Source organism: Moschus berezovskii, chromosome 25, assembly GCF_049115385.1.
Source record: "Moschus berezovskii isolate FMDL1 chromosome 25, NW_MosBer_1.0, whole genome shotgun sequence".
In the NCBI taxonomy this organism is placed as follows: domain Eukaryota; kingdom Metazoa; phylum Chordata; class Mammalia; order Artiodactyla; family Moschidae; genus Moschus; species Moschus berezovskii.
In genome coordinates this window covers 22,898,631-22,918,944 of record NC_142484.1, presented here as the reverse complement: position 1 = coordinate 22,918,944, position 20,314 = coordinate 22,898,631, and the positions used below count along the sequence as shown (strand labels likewise).

The following is a 20,314-nucleotide window of genomic DNA, read 5'->3' as shown; positions in this document are numbered from 1 at the left end:
GCTTTGGGGTCCTCTGGAGGGGCACTGGACTGGGAGTCAAGGGGCCAGGATTCTAGTCTGGACAATAACCTGACCTTGGACAGGTTATTTCTCAGATGTCAGTTTCTCATATACAAAAAATTGGGGTTTAAAAACTGCCACTCTGTGGCAAAGGAAATGGCAACCCATTCCAGTATTCTTGTGGAGAATCCCAGGGACAGAGGAGCCTGATGGGCTGTAGTCCATGGGGTCGCAAAGAGCTGGACATGACTGAGCAACAAACGCTATGTAGTACCTAAAGGTTCCCACGTGCCACGACAAAAATCAAAGATGCCATGTGCTGCAACTGAGACCCCGTGCAGCCAGATAAATAAATAAAAGTAAATATTAAAACTGCCACTCTGGTTAAATAAAAGATGGTATGTACATCTATTTGATGGAATACTGTGTAGGTGTTAACAAGAACGGGAAAGCTTCATAAACAGGCATGGAAAGATCTCCAAGATGTACAAAGTGAAAAGAGGGCTGAATAACTTGTATAATAGGCTACCTTATGTGAAAAAAAAAAGAGGGGGATGAAGACAAAACCATATTCAAATTTGCATGAAAGAGCTCCAGAAGGAACATAAAGACCACAAGTGGTTACCTGTTGCGGAAGGCTGGGAGATGGAGGGCCTTGGGAGCAGGAGGGAGCCTCTTTTTGTAGATGTTTCTATTGTTTTTTAACCATGTGATTGAATGACCAACTCAAAAATTATAAGAAATAAAGACTCAACCTTAGTCTTTATCATATTGGAAAGGAAAGCAGAGCTGTAGGAATGTGCTGTCATTTGTCTTAGCATTCCCCCAATGCCAGGGCTCTCCAGGGCCCAGCAAGAAGATCCAGAAGATTCCTTTCAAGGCTGGCTCCAGTATGGCTTAGTCAGGAAGTTTCTTCTCAGGTCTGATTTCATGCCCTCCTGATGAAGCCTCCAGCACTGCCCCACCCCTCCAGTTCCATGTAGCTATCAAAATGTATCCTCAGCTCCCTCTGGGCCTTGCTGGGTTCACTGGGTAAGTCTAAACCCTATCTCCTCCCCATCCAAGGATCTGGAATGGTTTGGGGTTACTCAGTGAGAAACAGGCCCAATGGTCCTTGTAGCCAACCAGGGAAAAGGAGATACCAAGGGAAGAGAAGGGAGGCCAGAGGGAAGAGGCTTGCCACCCCGCCTCTCCTCACCCTCCCTGTAAACAGTCATCTCTCTGTGTTCACCTGTTCTGTCCCTTCCCCTACCCCCTGTGCATACACACACACACACACGCATAAAAACATCTCTGAGTCTCCCTCCTGCTCCCTTCCTTGTCCTTCACGGCCTCATCCCCTCTCCCTGGTCCTCCCAGGTGAATGCCCACGCCTTGTCACCATGACAACCATTCACCACAAGCAGATGCTTCAGGAGCACGTGTCCATGGAGTTCTCCAGCTCTACCACCCACACACAGACCTTCTCCTAGACAACCAAGATCGTGGGAGGCAAACAGAGTGGGATGGCTGGTAAGGGGGCGGAATTAGGTAGAGGCAGTCTTTCTTCCTCCCATCTTTGTGACCAATGGGCCCTTCAAAAGCCCGAGATACCACCACCAACCCTCCCAACCTGTGCTTCTGATCCATGATTTGATAAAGCTAAGCCAGCAGGATGCTTGCCCACAAATGCTATCTCCAGGAAAACAGCTTAGGAAAAATCAATCACATGGGTATGTGTAAGTGATTGAACTCTTAATTGCTAGAGATCAAAGCCATAGGCAAATGCACAAATTTCTGATGGTAGAATTTCAGGCATGGAGGAAGTTAGGGAGGTAGCCGCCTTATCTACTTGGGAATAATGCTGGCCCTGCTCCACTTAAGAAAGAGAAGACTTGGTGCTGCCAGTGGAGAGAGGATGAATACATAAACAAGTGACTTGAGCTTCCAGGTGTTCAGATTTGGGGACCAGACTTAAGGGAGGGCAGATCCAAGGGAAAGCTGAGAAATGGTCTCAGAACAGAACAGATTGTTTTAGCCATGTCTCTAGAGGAGAGTGATTCAAAGATGGCCAGGGACCAGGATATCGCATACCTGTCCTCCCAGTCATCCCTCCTTCAGTCAGTCCTCTAGAGGTCAAGGCCAGATAAGCAGCAACTCCCTCTGGCCAAGTGAGGCATGCGTGCGTGCATGCTTAGTCACTTCAGTCGTGTCCAACTCTCTGCGACCCCATGGACCATGGCCAGCCAGGCTCCTCTGTTCACGGGATTCTCCAGGCAAGAGTACTGGAGTGAGTTGCCATTTCCTTCTCCAAGTGAGGCATAGCAAGTGGAACAGCCAGGACTCAAGACCAGAAGCCGCAAACTCAAGCGACTATAATTTGTGATTCTCAGCCCTGATGGCACACCAGAACCACCTTAGTGTACAGGTGGGAGGAGAAGGAAGTAAAAAAAACAGTGACATGTGAGTCTCACCTCAGACCGTTAAATCTGATACTGTTTTTAAGACCTCCAGGGACCCTGATTTGCAGCCAGAGCTGAAAACCACTGTCGGATACCGTCCAGCAGGGAACATAAATGCAAAAAAAGAGTTTGAGGTGAATTGCCCAGAATGTAGCCCATTGAAAGGGACAGCCCCTCTTCCCCTCCCAATGACTGTGGCCATGTAGGAATATGCATCCAGTGTTAAGGATCCAGAAATTAGAATTTTTATGTGAAATCTCTCAATTTTTAGATGTAGGGCTCCTTTTTGTTTAAATATTAAAGGAAAGGAAAGTGAAGTTGCTCAGTTGTATCTGACTCTTTACCGTCCTGTGGACTGTAGCCTACCAGGCTCCTCTGTCCATGGGATTCTCCCAGCAAGAATACTGGAGTGGGTTGCCATTTCCTTCGCCAGGGGATCTTCCCGACCCAGGTCTCGAACCCGGGTGTCCCGCATTGCAGGCAGATGCTTTACCCTCTGAACCACCAGGGAAGCCCATTTAAACATTGGAAAGGTCAAATAAAAAGTAGACCAGCTGCAGCCTGTAGACCTCTGGTCACTGGGGGAACTTCCAGGAGAGGAACCCAAAGAGACCCATAAAACCTAAAAAAGAAATCTCCTTCTAAAAAAAGGGCGGGGGGGAGGAGGACCTTGACCCAGTAAAGATTGTAAAGATTGACCACTGAGGGGTGGATAAGGCTTTGGCTCCCCTAGTGGTTGGCATTTGCCATAACACAATGACCCACGGACTCTAAGGTCCTCCTTTCTTGGCCAAAGCATTTCCTGTTCTCACTGACTTAAAATGCTCCACCGTCCCCTCGAGAAAAGGTCCCAGGCTAAGCTCTGCCTGGAGCCCATTCTGACCTCTCTCGCCTATCGGCACAGAGGAAGTGGTGAGGAGGAAGTTCTCTAGCTCCACAGAGTTCTTCAACTTGGTGACCCAAAGTCCAAACATCTCTGCTGGCAAGAATGTCCCGGAGTTCATGGAGAAGCCTCAGCCAGTCGCCTCACCCGAGGGTGCGTCCCTCCAAGAGTCTCCCCAAGGCCCCGTGTGTTTCCCTTTCTATCCCAGTGCCCCAGCCCCTGGCTGCTGCTGCCACCCCTGCCATTATGCCCCCAACACACAATCACTGGCGGAGACAGGCCAAGGGTCTCTCCCCAGCCCAGAGCTGGGAGCAGGTAGAGGTGCAGCTTCCAGGCTATGGGATAAAAATAGGTGCCCACTGCAGGGTTTAAAGCCGTGTTCTGTGTCCGGGCACAGGGGAACCCCAAACCCAACGTCTCCTGGGAGAGAGAGAATGGCATGCCTGTCAAGGAGTCTGCCAAGATCATCTACAGCAGCGTGAACAAGGAGCATATGTTGAAAGTGCCAGGGCCAGTGACCCCTAAGGCCAGAGGCCAAGACCCTGGGATGGGCCCCAGGTCCTCTCACAGAGAGATCCACAATGGAGACCCAAGAGCTGGGAGATGAGAAAAGGGGCTCTCAATGCCCTAGAGAAGGGGCAAGATAAGAGAGGCTGAGTCAGGAGCTAGGGCGTCCTTGCCAGAGTGATCAGGGGGCCAAAATTAGGGGTGGGGCAAGACAGAGCTAGGGCAATGCCAGAACAAAGAGAGGGCAAGACCAAATGGAAAAGAGAGAGGTTCCAGCAGGTGAACGAGCCCCAAAGGAACGTGAGACCAAAGCTATGCGCGTGGCTAGAAGGGAATGAGGCCAAAGGACCTCAGTCAGGCTGAGGTGAGGTGGGACCTGCATGCAGGGAAGGGCTAGTCATAGAGTGGAGGTGAGGGTGAGGATTCCTGGACTCTTCAGGGGAACATTCCAGAAGAGCAATGCCAAGGGCCGATCATCCTAAGGTCTAAGCATCTTCTTCAGCCTCTGGGTCCAGACCCTTGGAGGAAAGGGCGGGATGGGTCCCTGGGGGACCTAGGCCTATAATTACTCTGTTCCTGGATCTGCCCTGACTTCCCACTGTGAAAGGGACAGAGCCTCCCTTCTCCCCATCCACGCCAGTTGCTTCTTTCCCCTCCCAGAGACCCATCATTGGGCCCTAGCACCACCCACAGTACACACAAGCTGCCCCAGAGCCCTCTACTGGCCAGCCACTCCTCACACAAGCTCATTCAGTCAGCAAGCCCTTTCAGGAAACCCACTGGTACCTAAGCATCTTTCTACAGGCGCCAAGACAGCCTTGTTCACCCCCATTTCCTCAGGGCTCAACCCAATTCCTGACCCAGAGGATTAAGTCTGTGATAAATAAAGGAGCACTCAGCCCAGTGCCAGAAACTGCAGATAAAGTTGCAACTCAGAGGAAGTCCTTGTCCTCCAGGAGCTCACAACCAAGAGGGAGAATCCAATGTAGAATCAGGCTTCAAACAGACACACTCACACTGACTGCTCCCTGGCACCTTCCAATCATAAGGACAGCTCAGTCCTCCACACATACATCCAGCACTCGGCTCCTCCCCCTCCCCCTGAAACACGCTGTCTCCCTGTGGTTCCCTACCCCACCCCCTGCTAATGGCCTGACTGATCCAGCTGGAGTCACTGACCTCGGACGACTCACAACTACAAGTGCATTGCAAGCAATGACCACGCAGATGCCATCTACACCGTGTCCTTGCTGGTGACTGTGGGTGAGCCAGTCCAACCCTCCTGGCCTTTCCTCTTGGGGACCAAACTCCCCCTGTCTGACCCTGTCCCTTTCTCTGTCCTCAGGTCAAGAAAAATTGGATTTCAAAAAGATGCTGAAGAAGTGAGACCGGGGGGGTCCTCTTTCCAGGGTGTGGTCCCCCCACCCTCCAGACTTGAGCTTCTGGAAGGCTTTTCAACAGGGCCCTGAGTTAACGGCCCAGGCTCCAAGAATCCATGGAGTAGGGAGGGGCATCTCAAGGTTGGGAGAGCCTCCCTCTGTCTTCAGAGAAAGGCACTAAATCCAGGCTTGTCACCCACTTCCCTCCTTCCAGTGGACCCCCTGCTCCCAAGAAGAAGCAGAAGAAGGTGACAGATGAGAAAGAGATGCTGAAGACTTTTTCCAAGGTGCCCAAGAAGGACTTTGAGAAGGTCTGCATGGAGTATGGTTTCACCAACTTCCGGGGGCTGCTCAAGAAGCTCAAAGGGATGAAGAAAGTGGAGGTAGAGGTCAGTGGCCATCAGAGGCAAGGGAGGCTGCAGGCTGGGGGCTGGGTCTTACCAAAAGTGCTAGTGTCTTTGGGACTCTTGGAGGGAAGGTCTCCCCACCCTTCCCATGCCTAGTCAGGGCATTCTCTACTGCCAGGGCAGTGGGGAACTCAGGTCACCTTCCTACCACCTCTTTTCTCTTGACTGCTCCCTGATATATTTGCATCGACTTTGGAATCTGACAGACCTGGGTTCAAAGTCCAGTTCTACTGCCTTATTAACTGAGTGAACTTGGCGGGGGGTGTCTCTCCAAACCTGTTTCTTCATCTGCAAAATGAAAATTACTTTTGCCCTTTTCATTTGTTTTTATATTGTTGTTCTCACTCATTCATGCAATCAGATTGTCATTGTGAAACATCTGCACCGGAATTAGAGGACCTATGCACAATGGGACCTCTGTACTCGGTAACTGTTCCTCGAATGGTGTTCCTTTTTCTTCCCTTATCAAGTCCGTTTCCCCCTCGATCTTCAAGTTGTTCCATGTGCAGGAAGGGGAACGCAGCTATCTAATTAATCAGCCTAGTCTTTTGTCCCCAGAAGCTTCTCCAGGCCTGGGAACACAGACTGGGCAGATTCAAGATGCCTCTGACACCTGCCTTTTTGTTATCACACTCCCTCAGGCCATCTGCGTTCTGAAACCCCTGGAAGACATAACAGCCAAGGTGGACCCCACAGTGCTCTCTGACTGCATCATGGAGCTGAAGGACCCCAATGTCAAAATGCCATGGGTCAAGGTGGGGAGAGCACCCAGGGAGGGGTATGATTGGAATATCGTTTCTTTCTCTTCACCCCTTTCCTTCCAAGACCCTCCCATTACCCATAAGCCCTGTCCTCTTCCAGCCCGTCAAAAGGATGCCCTCTGACATGGCTGAAATGGGCTGGGAGCTGGGCTTTATTCTGAGGTGTTCCACCGGTTTGCTGTTTGATTTGAGACAATTACTCTCCTTTCTCTATGCCTCAGTCTACCCATCTGAAAAGGCTGAATTAGACAGTCCTGAAGATTCCTGATGATCTGGACCTCTATGAGAAAGCATCTAGTGAACTCATGCATATTAAGGGTTCAGGCTTTGGGGGGAGGCAGGGACCCTGGATCCCACCAAGCCAGATAATGAGGCTAGAAAGATGTTAGGGGCCTCTGACTGTGTTTGAGAATCTTAGAAAGGTAGATATGGCTCCTTTCAGCTCAGGCTGGCCTTATGGAATGGAATAGAAATCTCCTCTTAAATCCATTCATCAGTTTTTCTACCTAGTCCATGAGGCAGGATAATGAGCCACTGAGAATCCGGTACTTCCTGGGGAAGTATGATGTGAAGCAGATGGGCACCGAGTACATGCTGCCCATTACCAATGTGAACATGAGTGATACAGGCACCTACAGCCTGGCTGTGGCCAACAGGCGGATGAGTGCAGAGCTCATGGTGCTGGGCATGAGTGTGGGCACCAGGGGCCACAAGGAGGACATGGTCAGGGTCAGGGCAAAGGAATAACCAAGGATGGGGTCCACGGGGATATGGGAGGAAGGACTGTGGGGCTAGCACAGATTGCATGGGGTTGGGAGTTAACAGAGGAGAGAAACATGAGGTCCATGGATAGGACTATGAGATGAAGTGCCATGGGGCAATGTAGCACAGTGGTTAAGAGTACAGCCTCTGGAGTTGAACTATTGGAGTTCAAATCCTACCTTCTGTCACTTATGAGCTGTATATTTAGGACAAGTGATTCAACTTCTCTTTGCCTCAGTTTTCCCATCTGTAAAATGGGAGATAATAGTAGGATCTTTCTGTGTGAGAACTGGATGCCTTAATAGTGCCTGGCACATATCTAAAGTCACATAGATACATATTCTTTCTAAAATTGCTGTTAATGTTATTGGGAAGGAGACCATATGAACGTCATGGGAGGGGATTCCCATGATTCACAAGCAGAACAAAAGAGAGTATGTTTTCCCCAGCTGTGGGCTACAAGAGGCCAATGACACCTGAGTCTTTATGCCCCCTTCACCATCCTACCCCTCAGGAGGGACTAGGGATCAGCCCAAGGACTGCCCTTCCTACTCTGCTGCAAATTAAGCCACTGAAGTTCTTGGGAGAGATGAAGCCGGTGAAGGTGACAGAGTGCCGGACAGCTGTGTTTGAGATCCGCCTCTCTAGGAAAGTGCCCGACTTTGTGTGGAAGTTCAATGGAAAGGAGCTGAAGAGGGATGAAAAGTATGAAATCACAGTGTCTGAGGATGGTCTGACCCACACGTATAAGATTCAGGATGCCAGACTCAGTCATGGTGGTGAGTTCTCTGCCAAGGCAGGAGACCTGGTTCAGAAGACCCAGCTCACTACTGACCATGAGTGCTTGGGTCAGAGCTTGAGTGGCGGGCTTCATGCCACAGCAACCTCCATGTGGGCATTCATTCCTCCATTCATCCATCCATCCATCCATCCATCTATCCATCCATCCTTGTATCTACACATCTCCTCCTTGCAAGGTCTTTTGATGGATACTAGAAAAATAGAGAGGTCTCCTCTCTGCTAACTCCTAGTCTGGTGGGAGACGTAGGTGTGGAAATGGAATTAGAAAAAAAGTTCTTAAGCAAGGAATCGAGACACACTAAGATCTTACTATCAGCTGGGAGATCACGGGCCAAGAAATTATTAGCCTTTATGGCTCTAATGTCATATATTACAGCACATATCATATATTACATCTTGACTACATACATTCTTATAGCTAGTTTGGAGAGTTACACATGACGGTGAGTCACACATGTGAACCACTCTTGACACATGTGACATGGAATAATCATTGCTATGATGGAGAGAGACACAGAGGCTGTGGGAACCCAGAGAAGAGATACCACCTTGCAGGGTCAGAAGGGATGTGATAAGATGATGGCAAAGCTTTACCAAGAAAAATGAAAAGGCATTCAGTTTTCAGAGAAGGGGCAAGAGAAGAGAATATTTTCAGCATGTATAAAGGTCCAGACACCAGAGAGACTGCAGTTATGGTTGGAGGGCCAAGGGGGCATTAGAGATATTGACTGCAGTGCTGTGAGGAGGTAAAAGCTGTTGCCCTGTTTTACAGATGAGCAAACAAACAGACTTAGGAAGTGAATACACTGCATAGAGTCAGTTAGCAAATAAGAAGCAGAGCTGGGAATTTCCCTGTCAGGTACTTCTGTGAGTTGGGTACACACTTCATGTCACAGGGCCCTGTAGTTTCTGGGGTGAAAAAGAGGACCACGGCAGCATCTAGCTGCAGGAAAGGGTTGTAAGAGGTTGGGAGCAGAAGAAACCGTTCGTTTGTCTGTCCATAGGCATCCCTATAAAATTTGCTAGCATCCTCAAGAATGTGCGTGTGAAAGAGAGGAGCCGTGCCTGCCTTGAGTGCGAGCTGACATCCAAGGATGTGACCTTGTACTGGAAGAAGGATGGGCAGCTGCTGGCGCGAAGCTCCAAGTACAGCATGAACCATGAGGGCAAGCGAGCAGGGCTGTTCATTGAGGATGCACAGCTCACTGATGGTGGCAAGTACACTGTGGTGGCTATGCAGGATGGGGACCTCACTGAATACTACAGCACTGCTACGGTCACCATGGAAGGTATACACCCACCCTGTCAGTCCCCATTGACTGACCCTCCGCTTTCCTACCGTGGGTTGAACACCAGTCCCCCCCTGACATCAGCCCTCCTCTGGGTCTTGATCTATTTCTACCTCCCCATGCTAACCACCCCCATCTCCCAAATTCTGACCGTTTCTACCTCCTAGACCCTGATCGTCCTTCATCTTTTGAACTCTATCTGAAATCTCTTGACTTCGTCCATCCTTTACTTCGAGATTCTGACCACCCCCAGCAAATCTGATCATCCCACACCCCTTGACTCTGACCAGGCCCTACTCACTATCCCTGGCCATTTCTCACTGACCCTGGCCACTCTCTACTCCTAATAACCCTGGGCATTCCACCGACCAGCATAACCACAGCTAAACAGCCCAGCTCCACTAACCATCTGCATCCCACCATCTAGTCTTCTTCACCTGAGCATCCTGAATTCCCACTGATATGCTCTGAAGATTAGCCCCCCATTAGCCATCTCCCAGAATTCCTGGTTACCATTTCCCAATGCCACTGACTTTCCCCCAAACCCCACCTACCGGCCCTAATACCCCCACTGACCCCTTACCCACGTGCCCATTTTTAAACATCCTGCTCATCATAAATGACGTTGATAGATGCCACCAGCCCTTTTCCGGTAACTTAAGTCCCTTCCACCGCATACCCTAACCCAGCCCCGCCCGATTCTCTCCAGAGCGCCTGGCCACCATCAAGAGCGCAATGCCCGACGTGCACGAAGCCACCGGGAGCCCAGCTGAGCTATGCTTAGTGCGATGAGAAGGTGGAGGGCGTGGGTCTGGAGGATGGCAAGGAGGTCCAAGGCAGGAGCCAGAGAAGAGAGTGAAGGACGAAGGGACCGACCAGGCACACACTCGCCCCCGCAGGTTTGCCTGGCTTGCGGATCCTGAAGCAGGGTGCGGTACACAAGCTCATCTTCCTCAGTATGGGGCCCGAGCTCGAGGGCAAGTACACCTTCAGGGTCAGGGGTGCAGGGAGGGAAGCCTCTGTGTTTATCGCAGGTAAGGTCGCTGCCCGCTGTACACAAAGCGAGACCACGCCTGGCCCGCCCACCTACTCCCAGCCCCGCCCCCACCCCGTGGGCTCCTCCCCCACCCCTGCTGGGCGTGCCTTTCCGGCCGCCCCGCCTTGCAGATCCGCCGAACGTCCACCGGTCAGTCCTGGAGGCACTGGCCGCGCAGCCGGTGACCGTGAGGGTGGGCCGCACCGGGAACATCAAGGTGCCCCTCCGGGCAAAGCCGCTGCCCAAAGTGACGTGGTCCAAGGAAGGCAGGGAGATGACAGAAGAGGAACGCGTGTCCATGAAGCGTGGCAACGACCAGGCGCTGCTCACCATTTCAAAGTGCGTGCGAGAGGACAGCGGCCTGATCCTGCTCGGGCTCAAGAATGACCATGGCTCCGCCACAGCCACTCTGCACCTCAGCGTGCTGGGTGCGTGCAGGGTCCCGGCTCGGCCGGCTGGGGACACCCGCCGCCCTGGGCTCAGGGCAACAAACAGGCTGAGGACAGAGTTGGAGTCTGGCTTGCGAATGGGACTGAGTGCTGGCTTTGCAGCCAGAAGACGACCGCTTCCTAGTTCCTTAACGGTGGCCTTGAGCAAGTCAGTTAACTTTCCTGAGCCTCAGTTTCTCGTCTGTGATAGGGTGGTTGTTTCAAGTGCCTTTTTATGAGTGAATTTAAAGACTGTAGAAGAGTACACAGCACGTTATTGACCTTCACGTGTTACTGAAGTATTGTAATTGACTTGGAGATGAAGCAAGGTGAAAACGAAGTGAAAGAGAGGTTCCTTGGGAAGCATTTTGGAGCTGGAAGTGAAACGGAGGGAAAGGAGTAAGATAGGGTCGAGGATAAAGTGAAATTGAAGAGAAAGCTGGAATGCAGGTAGAAATGGGATTTGGGATATTCTGAACATAACGTTACGGAAAGAGATGCGGAACTGGCCTTAGTGAACTCATAGTCAATGTGCAACACGTACATACCATCACCACCTGCCCCACCTGCATCTCCATCAGGCGGTGGGCTGGGATGGAGTGGGTTACAGTTCAGTTCGGCAGCATGACTGAGCACCTCCTCTGTGTTCTCAGTGCTGCGGACACAGGGATGAATTACCCCCAGCAGTCCCCCAACCTAAAAGGGATACAGAAAAAAACACCCAGCAGATGTGGAATTACAAAATAAACTGTTATACTGGAGTTCTGGAACCTGAGACGAGGGGAGACCTTAGAAGAGGACAAGTGGGAATCAGCTGAGGCAGGGGCCCCTCAGGTCTCGAGTTCACCCTTCCTAGGCAGATGAGAATCTTTGGAGGGCGAGGATCCAGCTATTTGAGCAGGTCTTAGGAGGACAGTGACACAGAGAAGGACAAGAGAGCTGCAAAGCTCAGGATCTAGCTATGTTCCAGTCTGGTGGACTCCAAGCAGTGGGATGAAGCCCTTCTGGGCCTTTGTTCCAAACCCCCATTCTGATGCTATCTTCTGTCCTGAGACCATCCCAGGCCTCCTCAAGGCCGGGTGGAGTTCCTGGAGCTCTCAGGTAATTGTGTGTGCATGAAGTGGAAGGCCCCTAAGGACAGCGGCCAGTGGCTTATAACACAGTTCATAGTGGAACCAAGGGCAGTCAGCAAGAAGTCCTGGATTAAGATCGGGAAGGTGGGCAGCAAAGTCACCAAATTCTCCACCAAGAAGGTGGAAGCAGGGAAAGCCTACCAGTTTCCTATCCTGGCTGTCAATTCAGGAGTGAGCTACCCGCTGGAGACAGAGGAAGTATTTGCAGGAAATGCTATTGGTCAGTGAGATAGCTCACTGGGGACCCCAGGGGCCACTGTGGGGCCTTCAGCTGGTGAAAAATGCTACAGGGGGATTCTACAGGGTCATCTCTAGCTGCCCTATGAGATAGATGGATTCTAGAGTAAGAGCAAAAGCGTGTTGGACAGAAATACTCAAAGTTTTCCAGTGAGGTCGCATGTACAACACACTCCTGTGTATATATCCAGCACTATGCACAGTGGCAGAAAAATAATTCCACTTTTTCCTCCATTCCAGAAATCATCCCTCATCTAAGGGAGAGTGATGTTACTTTAGGGATGATCTCGAACCCATTCTAATTGCTTTTTCCAAAGAAAATTCTTGACAACATTGGCGTTTTAATTATGATCGTGAGTTAATTACTTGCTACAGGCCTCCCAACTGATCTCCATGTTTCTTTGTGTCAAGACAGTACATTAAAAATTGTGCCACTGGGGACGACACAGGTTGGAAAATTCTTTATCTTGGCTTCACATTAGAATCACTTAAGTTCTCTAAAACAATGCTGATGCCTGGACTCCACCCTAGGCCAATTAAATCAGGAGATACGACCCAGACACTAGTTGTTGGAGGGATGTTTTGGGTATTTTTAGTGCCCACTTGACATTAATGTACAACCAGAATTAGTTAAGAATCATCGGCTTAAGGTTTTTAAGGAGGGAACCAGAGCTCAGCATGAGTTGGACAACTGTCTACATACTCCCCCTCCTAACCTGTACCCTCCCTCTCCCCCTCTGTCTCCCACAGAACCCCGGGTCTTGCCTCCCAGGCTTAAGTGACTGACGTGACCAATGAGGCCTTGACCACCCAAGATGGGGGAGCCCCAGTGTCCACTACGTTGTGGAGCAAAGGAAGAAAGGCAGTAACCTGTGGGTGGCAGTCAGCAAGGACCCCATCCAGGGTGAGGTCCTAGAGACAAAGACCCGGGAGGGACCAAGGGAGATTTTGCTGGGTGGACCCATGTACCCCTGCTGCTTGGAACATAATTCTTCCTCATATTCCTTTGCGGGTTTTAAAAGCAAACCGATGAACCCTCATCCACACCCACTCATTCTATGGTCTCCTACCACATGGATGCCCACCACCCCAGCCTCATGACCCCTCAAATTCCACTTTCAGGCACCAAGTACACTGTGGATGACCTCCCGGAGGACACAGAATATGAACTCCGAGTTGTAGCTGTGAATAAGTCAGGCCCTGGACATCCAGGATGTCATCCAACTCAGTGGTAGCCAAGCACCCAGTGAGTGAGTGCAGGGCTGCCAGCACATAGTGGAAATAGCCATTTGAGGTAGAAAGAGGGTTTCTTCTTGGGAAAGTCTAACAGGAAGGGGGTCACACAGTCTCTACTCTCTGGGAGCTGCCAGCCTGATAGAGGGACAAGATTCACACAAAGGAGAAAGCCAGCAAATAAAGATTGAGTGTTAGGGACAGTGAGGAGGCAGCTGGAAAAAAAGTTTTTATCAAAAGTTGAGTATGTCTGGTTAGGTGAGTTGGTAGAGAAATGTGTGAGGACTGAGCAAGGTGGTGGGTAAATGGTTGGACAGGTGCTGAGCTCAGGTGGTGAGATGGGGACACTGCACATGAATGGATGTGGTAGAGATGGTTGGGCTAAAGGCTGGAGTTTTGAATGCAGAGGGTTTGAGTATATAGTGCATATTGAATTTGGAGGGTACTGACTTCAAGGCTGAAAGTGTTGCGTCAGTGAGAAAATTGAATTTGGAGGTTGTTGAGGGTGCAAGGCTGGGTGCTGAACATGTCAACTGTGAGTATTCAAAGTAGAGGTGGTGAACGTTTTCAGGGGTATTGAGCGTGGGAATTGGGCTTGGGGTTGAGTGGGAAGAGTGTGGGGGCTGATGAGTTGTCTGTGTCACCCAGAACACCCCAGGCCTGCTGCAAGGCCTGCACATGTCTGATTCCTCCAATACCAGCATCTCCCTGGCCTGGCGAGAGCCTGCAGAGGGAGACCCACCCTCTGGCTATCTCCTTGAGATGTGGGCTGAAGACACCATGGAGTGGACCAAGTACAGAGATCCCCATCTCAGGCACCTGCTACACAGTGGGACGCCTCACCGAGAGGCAGAAGTACTCTTCCGAATCCTGGCGGTGAACGAGGCTGCGGTTGGGGAGGCAGTGGAGCTGGACAAGGGGGTCTGTGCCATGCCACCACCAGGTGAGAGATGCAGAGAGGACTGGGATTTAGGGCCCAACATCCTAGCTCCACCGCTTCCTCTCTGGGACCTCATCCCATAGGAGACAATTGGGCAATGCTGTGATCAAGAAAAAGTCATCCATACTCGTGCCTGGATGGAGCTGGGGTAACGCCAGGGGCTTCCCCATGAAAAACAAAACAGAATAAAAACCCCCAAAAACAAAAATCTCACTCATTGTGTGCCAGATAGTGTGTGTCAAAGGAGGTGGTAGGGATATAGGAGGAATAAAACAACACAGGATCTGCCCTAAAGAGTCTTACATAATAATAGAGGGAGACAGATGAGAAAAAAATAAATGCTTTGCAGCACTGCAGGGTTCCTAGCTGCCTGTCTGGCCTGAAGTGACAGCATGAAGGGGAAGAGATTGGGAAAGGCTTCAGAAGGGAGGCTTAGACTTGCGTCTTCTGGATAGAGCGCTGCTTGCTCCCATCTTTGTCTTTTCCATCTCAGCTGCTCCAAGTTTGACCTCAGTGCCCGGTTGAAGAGTCACATGGTGGTTTGCGCTGGGACAGCCCTCTGCATCCACACCGCCTTCTCTGTGAGTCATTCCTGACCCTGACCCCCAGATGCCCACCACTAAACCCAGATGGCTACCATGGCTGCCATAGCCTCTGCCCCTAGCCAGCACCCTGGCACCAGAGCCTGATAGGAGACTCCTGGATAATGGGAGGGGACCTGCCCCCAAATACCACCCAGGTGACCCATGGTGCCATCTCCTGTCACCACTCAGCGCTCCCCACCACCCAATGTGATCTGGCTGAAAGATGGCATCCCTACCAAGGGCAAAAACCACTCCCAGTTCCTCTTCAACAGCACCAAGTGCCCTGACTCAGGGGTGCACCACACTGAGCTCCAGCATGTGTCTGGAGAGGTACACCACAACTTCCACGTGCATGTGGCAGCTATGACAACGAGCAGAGGCCGGGGCCGACATCCCTGCCTCCACACCCCTCTGCTGCTGGAGCCTTACCACTGTAACGGCATTCCTTCAGGTAGTCAGGCTCCTTTGGCACCACAGACCAAGACTCTTAGCTTTTGCCTTAACGGGCCGAGTTGTTTCCACTTTTTCTCAGTGTCTTGAAACCCCAGAGGCATTGAACTAGGACTAAGCCCTTGTTTCAGTTTCTGCAATCATATCTGGAGTGCTTCAGGGCATATGCAGAGTAGGGTCAGTGAGCACAGAAAGAGGCGGGAATAGGTAAGAGGCAGGAGAGACAGAGTCCATTAAAAATTGGGGTGACTGGCCTGTATGTTATTGGGATACTTTCAAAGCGTGTGATGTGGTCACCTAGAAAGCCCTTTTGGGGAAACTTCACAGTCCCACAGTGTCACTGCCATATCACTTCATTAGAATTCCTGAACCACAGCTGAAATGAGCTTCCTTTCCCCCCAGATACCATTTAGAATTTAATAATAAAGATGGTGGGTAAAACCTAAGAAAGAGCCTTTTCATCATCTTAAGTTGCAGGAAACTGCAGGTTTTGAGGTTTAACACACTGTGTATTCCTAAATTTACATTAATCACCATGCTAAAGAATATGCGAAACATTCTTTTGCACTGATGCATTTTGTACCTCCCTCTGTTAAAAGCATAACAGCCCCTCCAAATTGGGGTGACCTCTTAAAGAGAACTGGAAGCTTTATAATAAAGCCCTAAGCCCCCAGGGGATGAAGGGGTGAACGTTTATTAAATGGGCACTTTACCCAAACATTGTTATGATAGCTATTGCTAGCCTTTTTTTTGCAAGTGAGGAAATGGGTCTCTGATAGTAACTTGCCTAAGTTCACAGGACTAGTAAATGACAAAGCTAGAGCTACACTTCATAAATAGTTCTGATTCTAAGACTCTGGCTGCCTGAGACTTAAGAAGGTGAAGGTGCCCCATCCCATCCTCCTTAGGACTTGGCAGGTGGCTGGCATTGGAGCACGACGTTTTGGGCGGGGATGTGGAGCACAATATTCGGGCATGATATTTCCCCAGGAAGGCTGATGGATTTTCGGACCCTTCCAGATTTTCCGCGACCACCCACAAACCTACAGCTGTTTGAGGAGGTCACCAACACGGTGACTCTGACCTGGAACCACAGCCCCGACCTGCAGGAGGGCGGCGAGGCCCACTACACCACCATGGAGCGGGGTGCCAGCACCGCCACCTGGTTGACACCTGGTTGACAGCAGTCGACCGCGTCTTCAGCAAGTACACGGTGACCATCTGGCTCCCCGGCAGGAAGTACTACTTCCGAGTGCTGGCCCAGAACGAAGCGGTGACTCCAAGGATACCTGCTTGGCTCGTCAACAAGGACAGGAGTGAGTCTGGGGACTTAGGGGTTCAGATCTGTGATCCCTGATGGCGGGGATGAAATAAGGGTTGCCAGGGTTACCCAATGCTGAGAAGCACTGAGGTGGAAGAGCTAACGTCGGGGACCCTGGGGAGAAAAGCTGAGGTCTGGAAGCCTAAGGAGGGGATTCCTTTGGGGGACTCTGAAGGGTGGGACTAACGTGGAGGTGGGGAGTTCCCCCTGGGGGCGGGGATGGCGGTCGACGGGATGTGGAGCTGAGCAGCTGTTCCAGCGGAGGGGCTAACTGATGTCCTGACTGAGCATTCAGGGAGGGCCCAAGAAGCGGGGATGACATCCAGAAACCCCGGAGGGAGGGGACTAAGGATTGGGATAGCTGCAGGAAGCTTGAAATATGAATCTCAATTGGAGGGAGCAGAGACGGTGGACCCTGGGATGGCCTTGGGGAAAGCTTGGACCGGTGTGGGGGACGGGGGCGGTGATTAGACACATGTACGCCCGTGGCTGATCCATGTCAATGTATGGAAAAACCCACCACAATATCGTAATCAGCCTCCATTAAAATAAATAAATTAATTAGGGGGAAAAAAAAGCGCCAGCCAACAGCCCGGTCCGGAAGCTGGAGACCGGAAAGAAGTCTAGGATGCCCAGGTCTGGAAAAGCGCAAAAGCCGGCGGACCTGGGTTAGGTCTTGGAACCAGCGTGGCATGGGGGTGGGAGAGTGACCAAGGGAGAACTTCAGGAACCGCTATGAAGTCGGGGCCCTAGAGCTGACGGTGCGTGGGAATCTAACCCAGGTCATGGGGTTTCGTGCGCTAGGTCTATGGGGCGTCTTCCGAGCTCTAGGCGGGAGCGCGCCGGAGACCTTGGGGTGCGCTCACCGCTCGCCACGTCCCCCACCCGCACCCCCACCCGACCCCCGCACAGTCGAGGACCTGAGCGCCAAGTTGAAGCCGTACCAGCAGAAGGACTGGCGCCACGTGCCGTGCTTCCTGACCCCGCTCAAGCCGCACACCGTGCTGCGCGGCCAGGGCTGCACCGTGACCCGCGCCTTCCTGGGGAACCCGCGGCCCACCGTCACCCTCCACGAGGGCCACGTCAACATCACAGCCAACTCCAAGTTATGGTACAGCTCCACTAGCAGCGTGTGCACCATCGTCATGCCCACCTGCACGCTCAAGGACAGCGGCGAGTACAGCGTGCTGGTGGAGAACAAGCTGGGCAAGGACGGCAACAGCTGCAAGCTCACCGTCTACGGTGAGGGCGCCGAGCCCGCCTCCGGCAGGCCTGGAGGTGGTGGGCGCCCGGGGCTGAGTCCTACCTGGCGTGGAGGCGCAAAATGGCAGTCTTGTGGGAGGTTGATCGATTATTTTCCTATGGCTGACACAACCTTTTATTTAATCTGCCATGGGGTGGTGTAAATATTCTCTGACCATAGTTCGAACCACTCTGCCATCTTCTCCATGTCATTTGTTCTTTATCTAGCACCTGCAGACTTGGGAGTTGGCAATCCCTCAAGAGTCTGTAGTTTGCAACCAACCCTTCAGTTCAGTTCAGTGGCTCAGTTATGTCTGACTCTTTGCGAACCCATGGACTGCAACATGCCAGGCTTCCCTGTACATCACCAACTCCCAGAGCTTGCACAAATTCACTGTCCATCGGGTCGGTGATGCCATCCAACCATCTCATACTCTGTCGTTCCCTTCTCCTCCTGCCTTCAATCTTTCCCAGTGTAAGGGTAGTTTGCAACCCTTGCTGGGCCTAATCGTGCATTTGAAAAAAAACAGTAGTAATCAGGTCTAAACCAGACTTGACAAGCACAATCTCCCTGGTAGGGTTCTAAAAGGAATCCTTTATATTGACAAAATTTTCAATATATTTTGATGTGCAACCAAGACAAAACTATATTGGTCCAGGATAAGGAGAGACAGGAGGCGCTGAAGGAAATAAAGGCTTCCCCCGCCAGGTGGCGCTAGTAGTAAAGAACCTGTCTGCCACTGCAAGAGAGGAGGGTTCGATCCCTGGCTTGGGAAGATCCCCTGGAGGAGGGCATGGCAACCCATTCCAGTATTCTAGCTTGGAGAACCCCATGGACAGAGGAGCCTGCAGTCCATGGCGTCACAAAGTCAGACATGACTGAAGCAACGCGAGGGAGAAATGATAGGAGGGAGGCCCTCCCTCTGCACACAGGTGTGCCATGTTTCTGCTCATGGGTGCACAGGTAGGGGAAATGTTTTATTTCTTCCCATACAGTCTACTGTCTTCCCAGCTAGACAGCTAATTGCATGAGCTCTCTAAATGCAAAGATGACCTACCTTGCTCTCCCCGCTTTGCTTTAAGCCTCCTAGCTTTGTCATGATCCTTTAGATAAAACTCACCCCCAACCACCTACCTCTCCAGCCTTCTCCTCTGCCACTCTCTGAAGTCTCCATGGCATGTATTGGTGTCCACAGTCTCCATGGTTACAGACTGTAACCATCCTGTCACAGATGTCTTTCTCTGGGGAAAGGACCATGTCCTGTTGCTCTGTCTCTCAAGTACTCAGCTAAGTGCCTGGCACTGAGATGATGCCTCCACAGTGGCTGCTGAACTGTGTAACAGAACTAGGCCAGGGAAGGCACCATGGGAGACATCCAGCTCTCATTCCACAGCTAGAGAGATCCCTGACAACTTAATTCTGGTTGTAAGCACATGGGCACACGGCCCTGGCTCTAACACTAATCAGCCATGTGACCTTGGCAAGCCACTCTAAGTTTGTTTTCTCATCTAATTCTTAGGGATGTTATGCGGATTAAATGAGATAGTGCATAGAAGTGCCTGGCACAATGCGTGGCATACATTAAATGAATAACTGGCAGCTCTTGGCCCCACACACTCGGCTGACCTTGGCAGATTGCAGCTGGGAAGGACTGAGGATCCTAGGCAGGGTCCAGCCCCTGGTTTCTGCATAGTGATTCAAAGTCCAGGAGTTTGGAGGTTCCCTTATCCCGAGGGTCATTCACACTGACAAATACTTTCTTTGCTCTTTCAAAGATGACAAGTCAGTTCTAGCATCTGTCACTGAGAGTCTGCAGAAGAAATCAAAGTATCTTATGTGAGCTCCAGCCCAGCCCAGGCATCAGGAGGATGGTGTGATGTGGGGCTTCTTGGCCTGTCCTCCGTGTGGTCCCAGTGAGGGAGGCCCTGTATGCTCCATGGTGTTGTCAACACAGACGTTCACTGAAGGGATGGGACAATACACTGAGTGTGCCTTTGTGTATATTCCTGACCATGGAGTGCACCAGGGACCAAGGAAATGGGACTTGGGAGTGGGATGGGGATCCTCAGAAGCCCAACCCCTGAGAGCCTGCTCCAAACCCACCCACATGGGGAGTGACCAGTCCCCTCTTGGCTGGGCCTTGCCCTGCCTTCCCCTCCTCCACAACTGCACTGTACCTTGCCCTCCCCTCAGGGCTTAGCAAGGAAGTTTTCAACTTCCTCCCCAGCCTGCCCTTCCCATTTCTTTACAACAGGTAGGTATGCCTTCAGTTCTGGGATTTAAATGGATCAAGACCTTGCCTTTTTAGTGTCCAGGGTTCCTACTATCTGGGCATCCCAGGTGGCTGAGTGGTGAAGAATTCACTTGCCAATGCAGGAGACACAGGTTTGATCCCTGGGTCAAGAAGATCCTCTGGAGAAGGAAATGGCAACCGATTCCAGTATTCTTGCCTGGAAAATCCCATGGACGGCGGAGCATG

At 51.3% G+C, this 20,314-nt stretch overlaps 1 protein-coding gene across 1 annotated transcript; it reads left to right on the top strand.

Moving 5' to 3' along the window:
• The first annotated feature begins 1,382 nt into the window (after positions 1-1,382).
• On the top strand, positions 1,383-19,932 carry IGSF22 (immunoglobulin superfamily member 22). Its single transcript, XM_088832109.1, is given in 31 exon segments — positions 1,383-1,491; positions 3,346-3,477; positions 3,690-3,826; positions 4,997-5,022; positions 5,024-5,094; positions 5,177-5,213; positions 5,425-5,599; positions 6,259-6,372; positions 6,901-7,063; positions 7,241-7,245; positions 7,709-7,988; positions 8,946-9,230; positions 9,940-10,015; positions 10,017-10,066; positions 10,130-10,264; positions 10,398-10,694; positions 11,748-12,051; positions 12,815-12,894; positions 12,897-12,968; positions 13,187-13,273; positions 13,276-13,310; positions 13,592-13,594; positions 13,946-14,091; positions 14,093-14,154; positions 14,157-14,238; positions 14,728-14,818; positions 15,011-15,179; positions 16,289-16,440; positions 16,443-16,587; positions 17,505-17,840; positions 19,611-19,932. Coding segments are annotated over 31 exon segments (3,921 nt in total). The 3' UTR covers positions 19,676-19,932.
• The last annotated feature ends 382 nt before the right edge of the window (positions 19,933-20,314 follow it).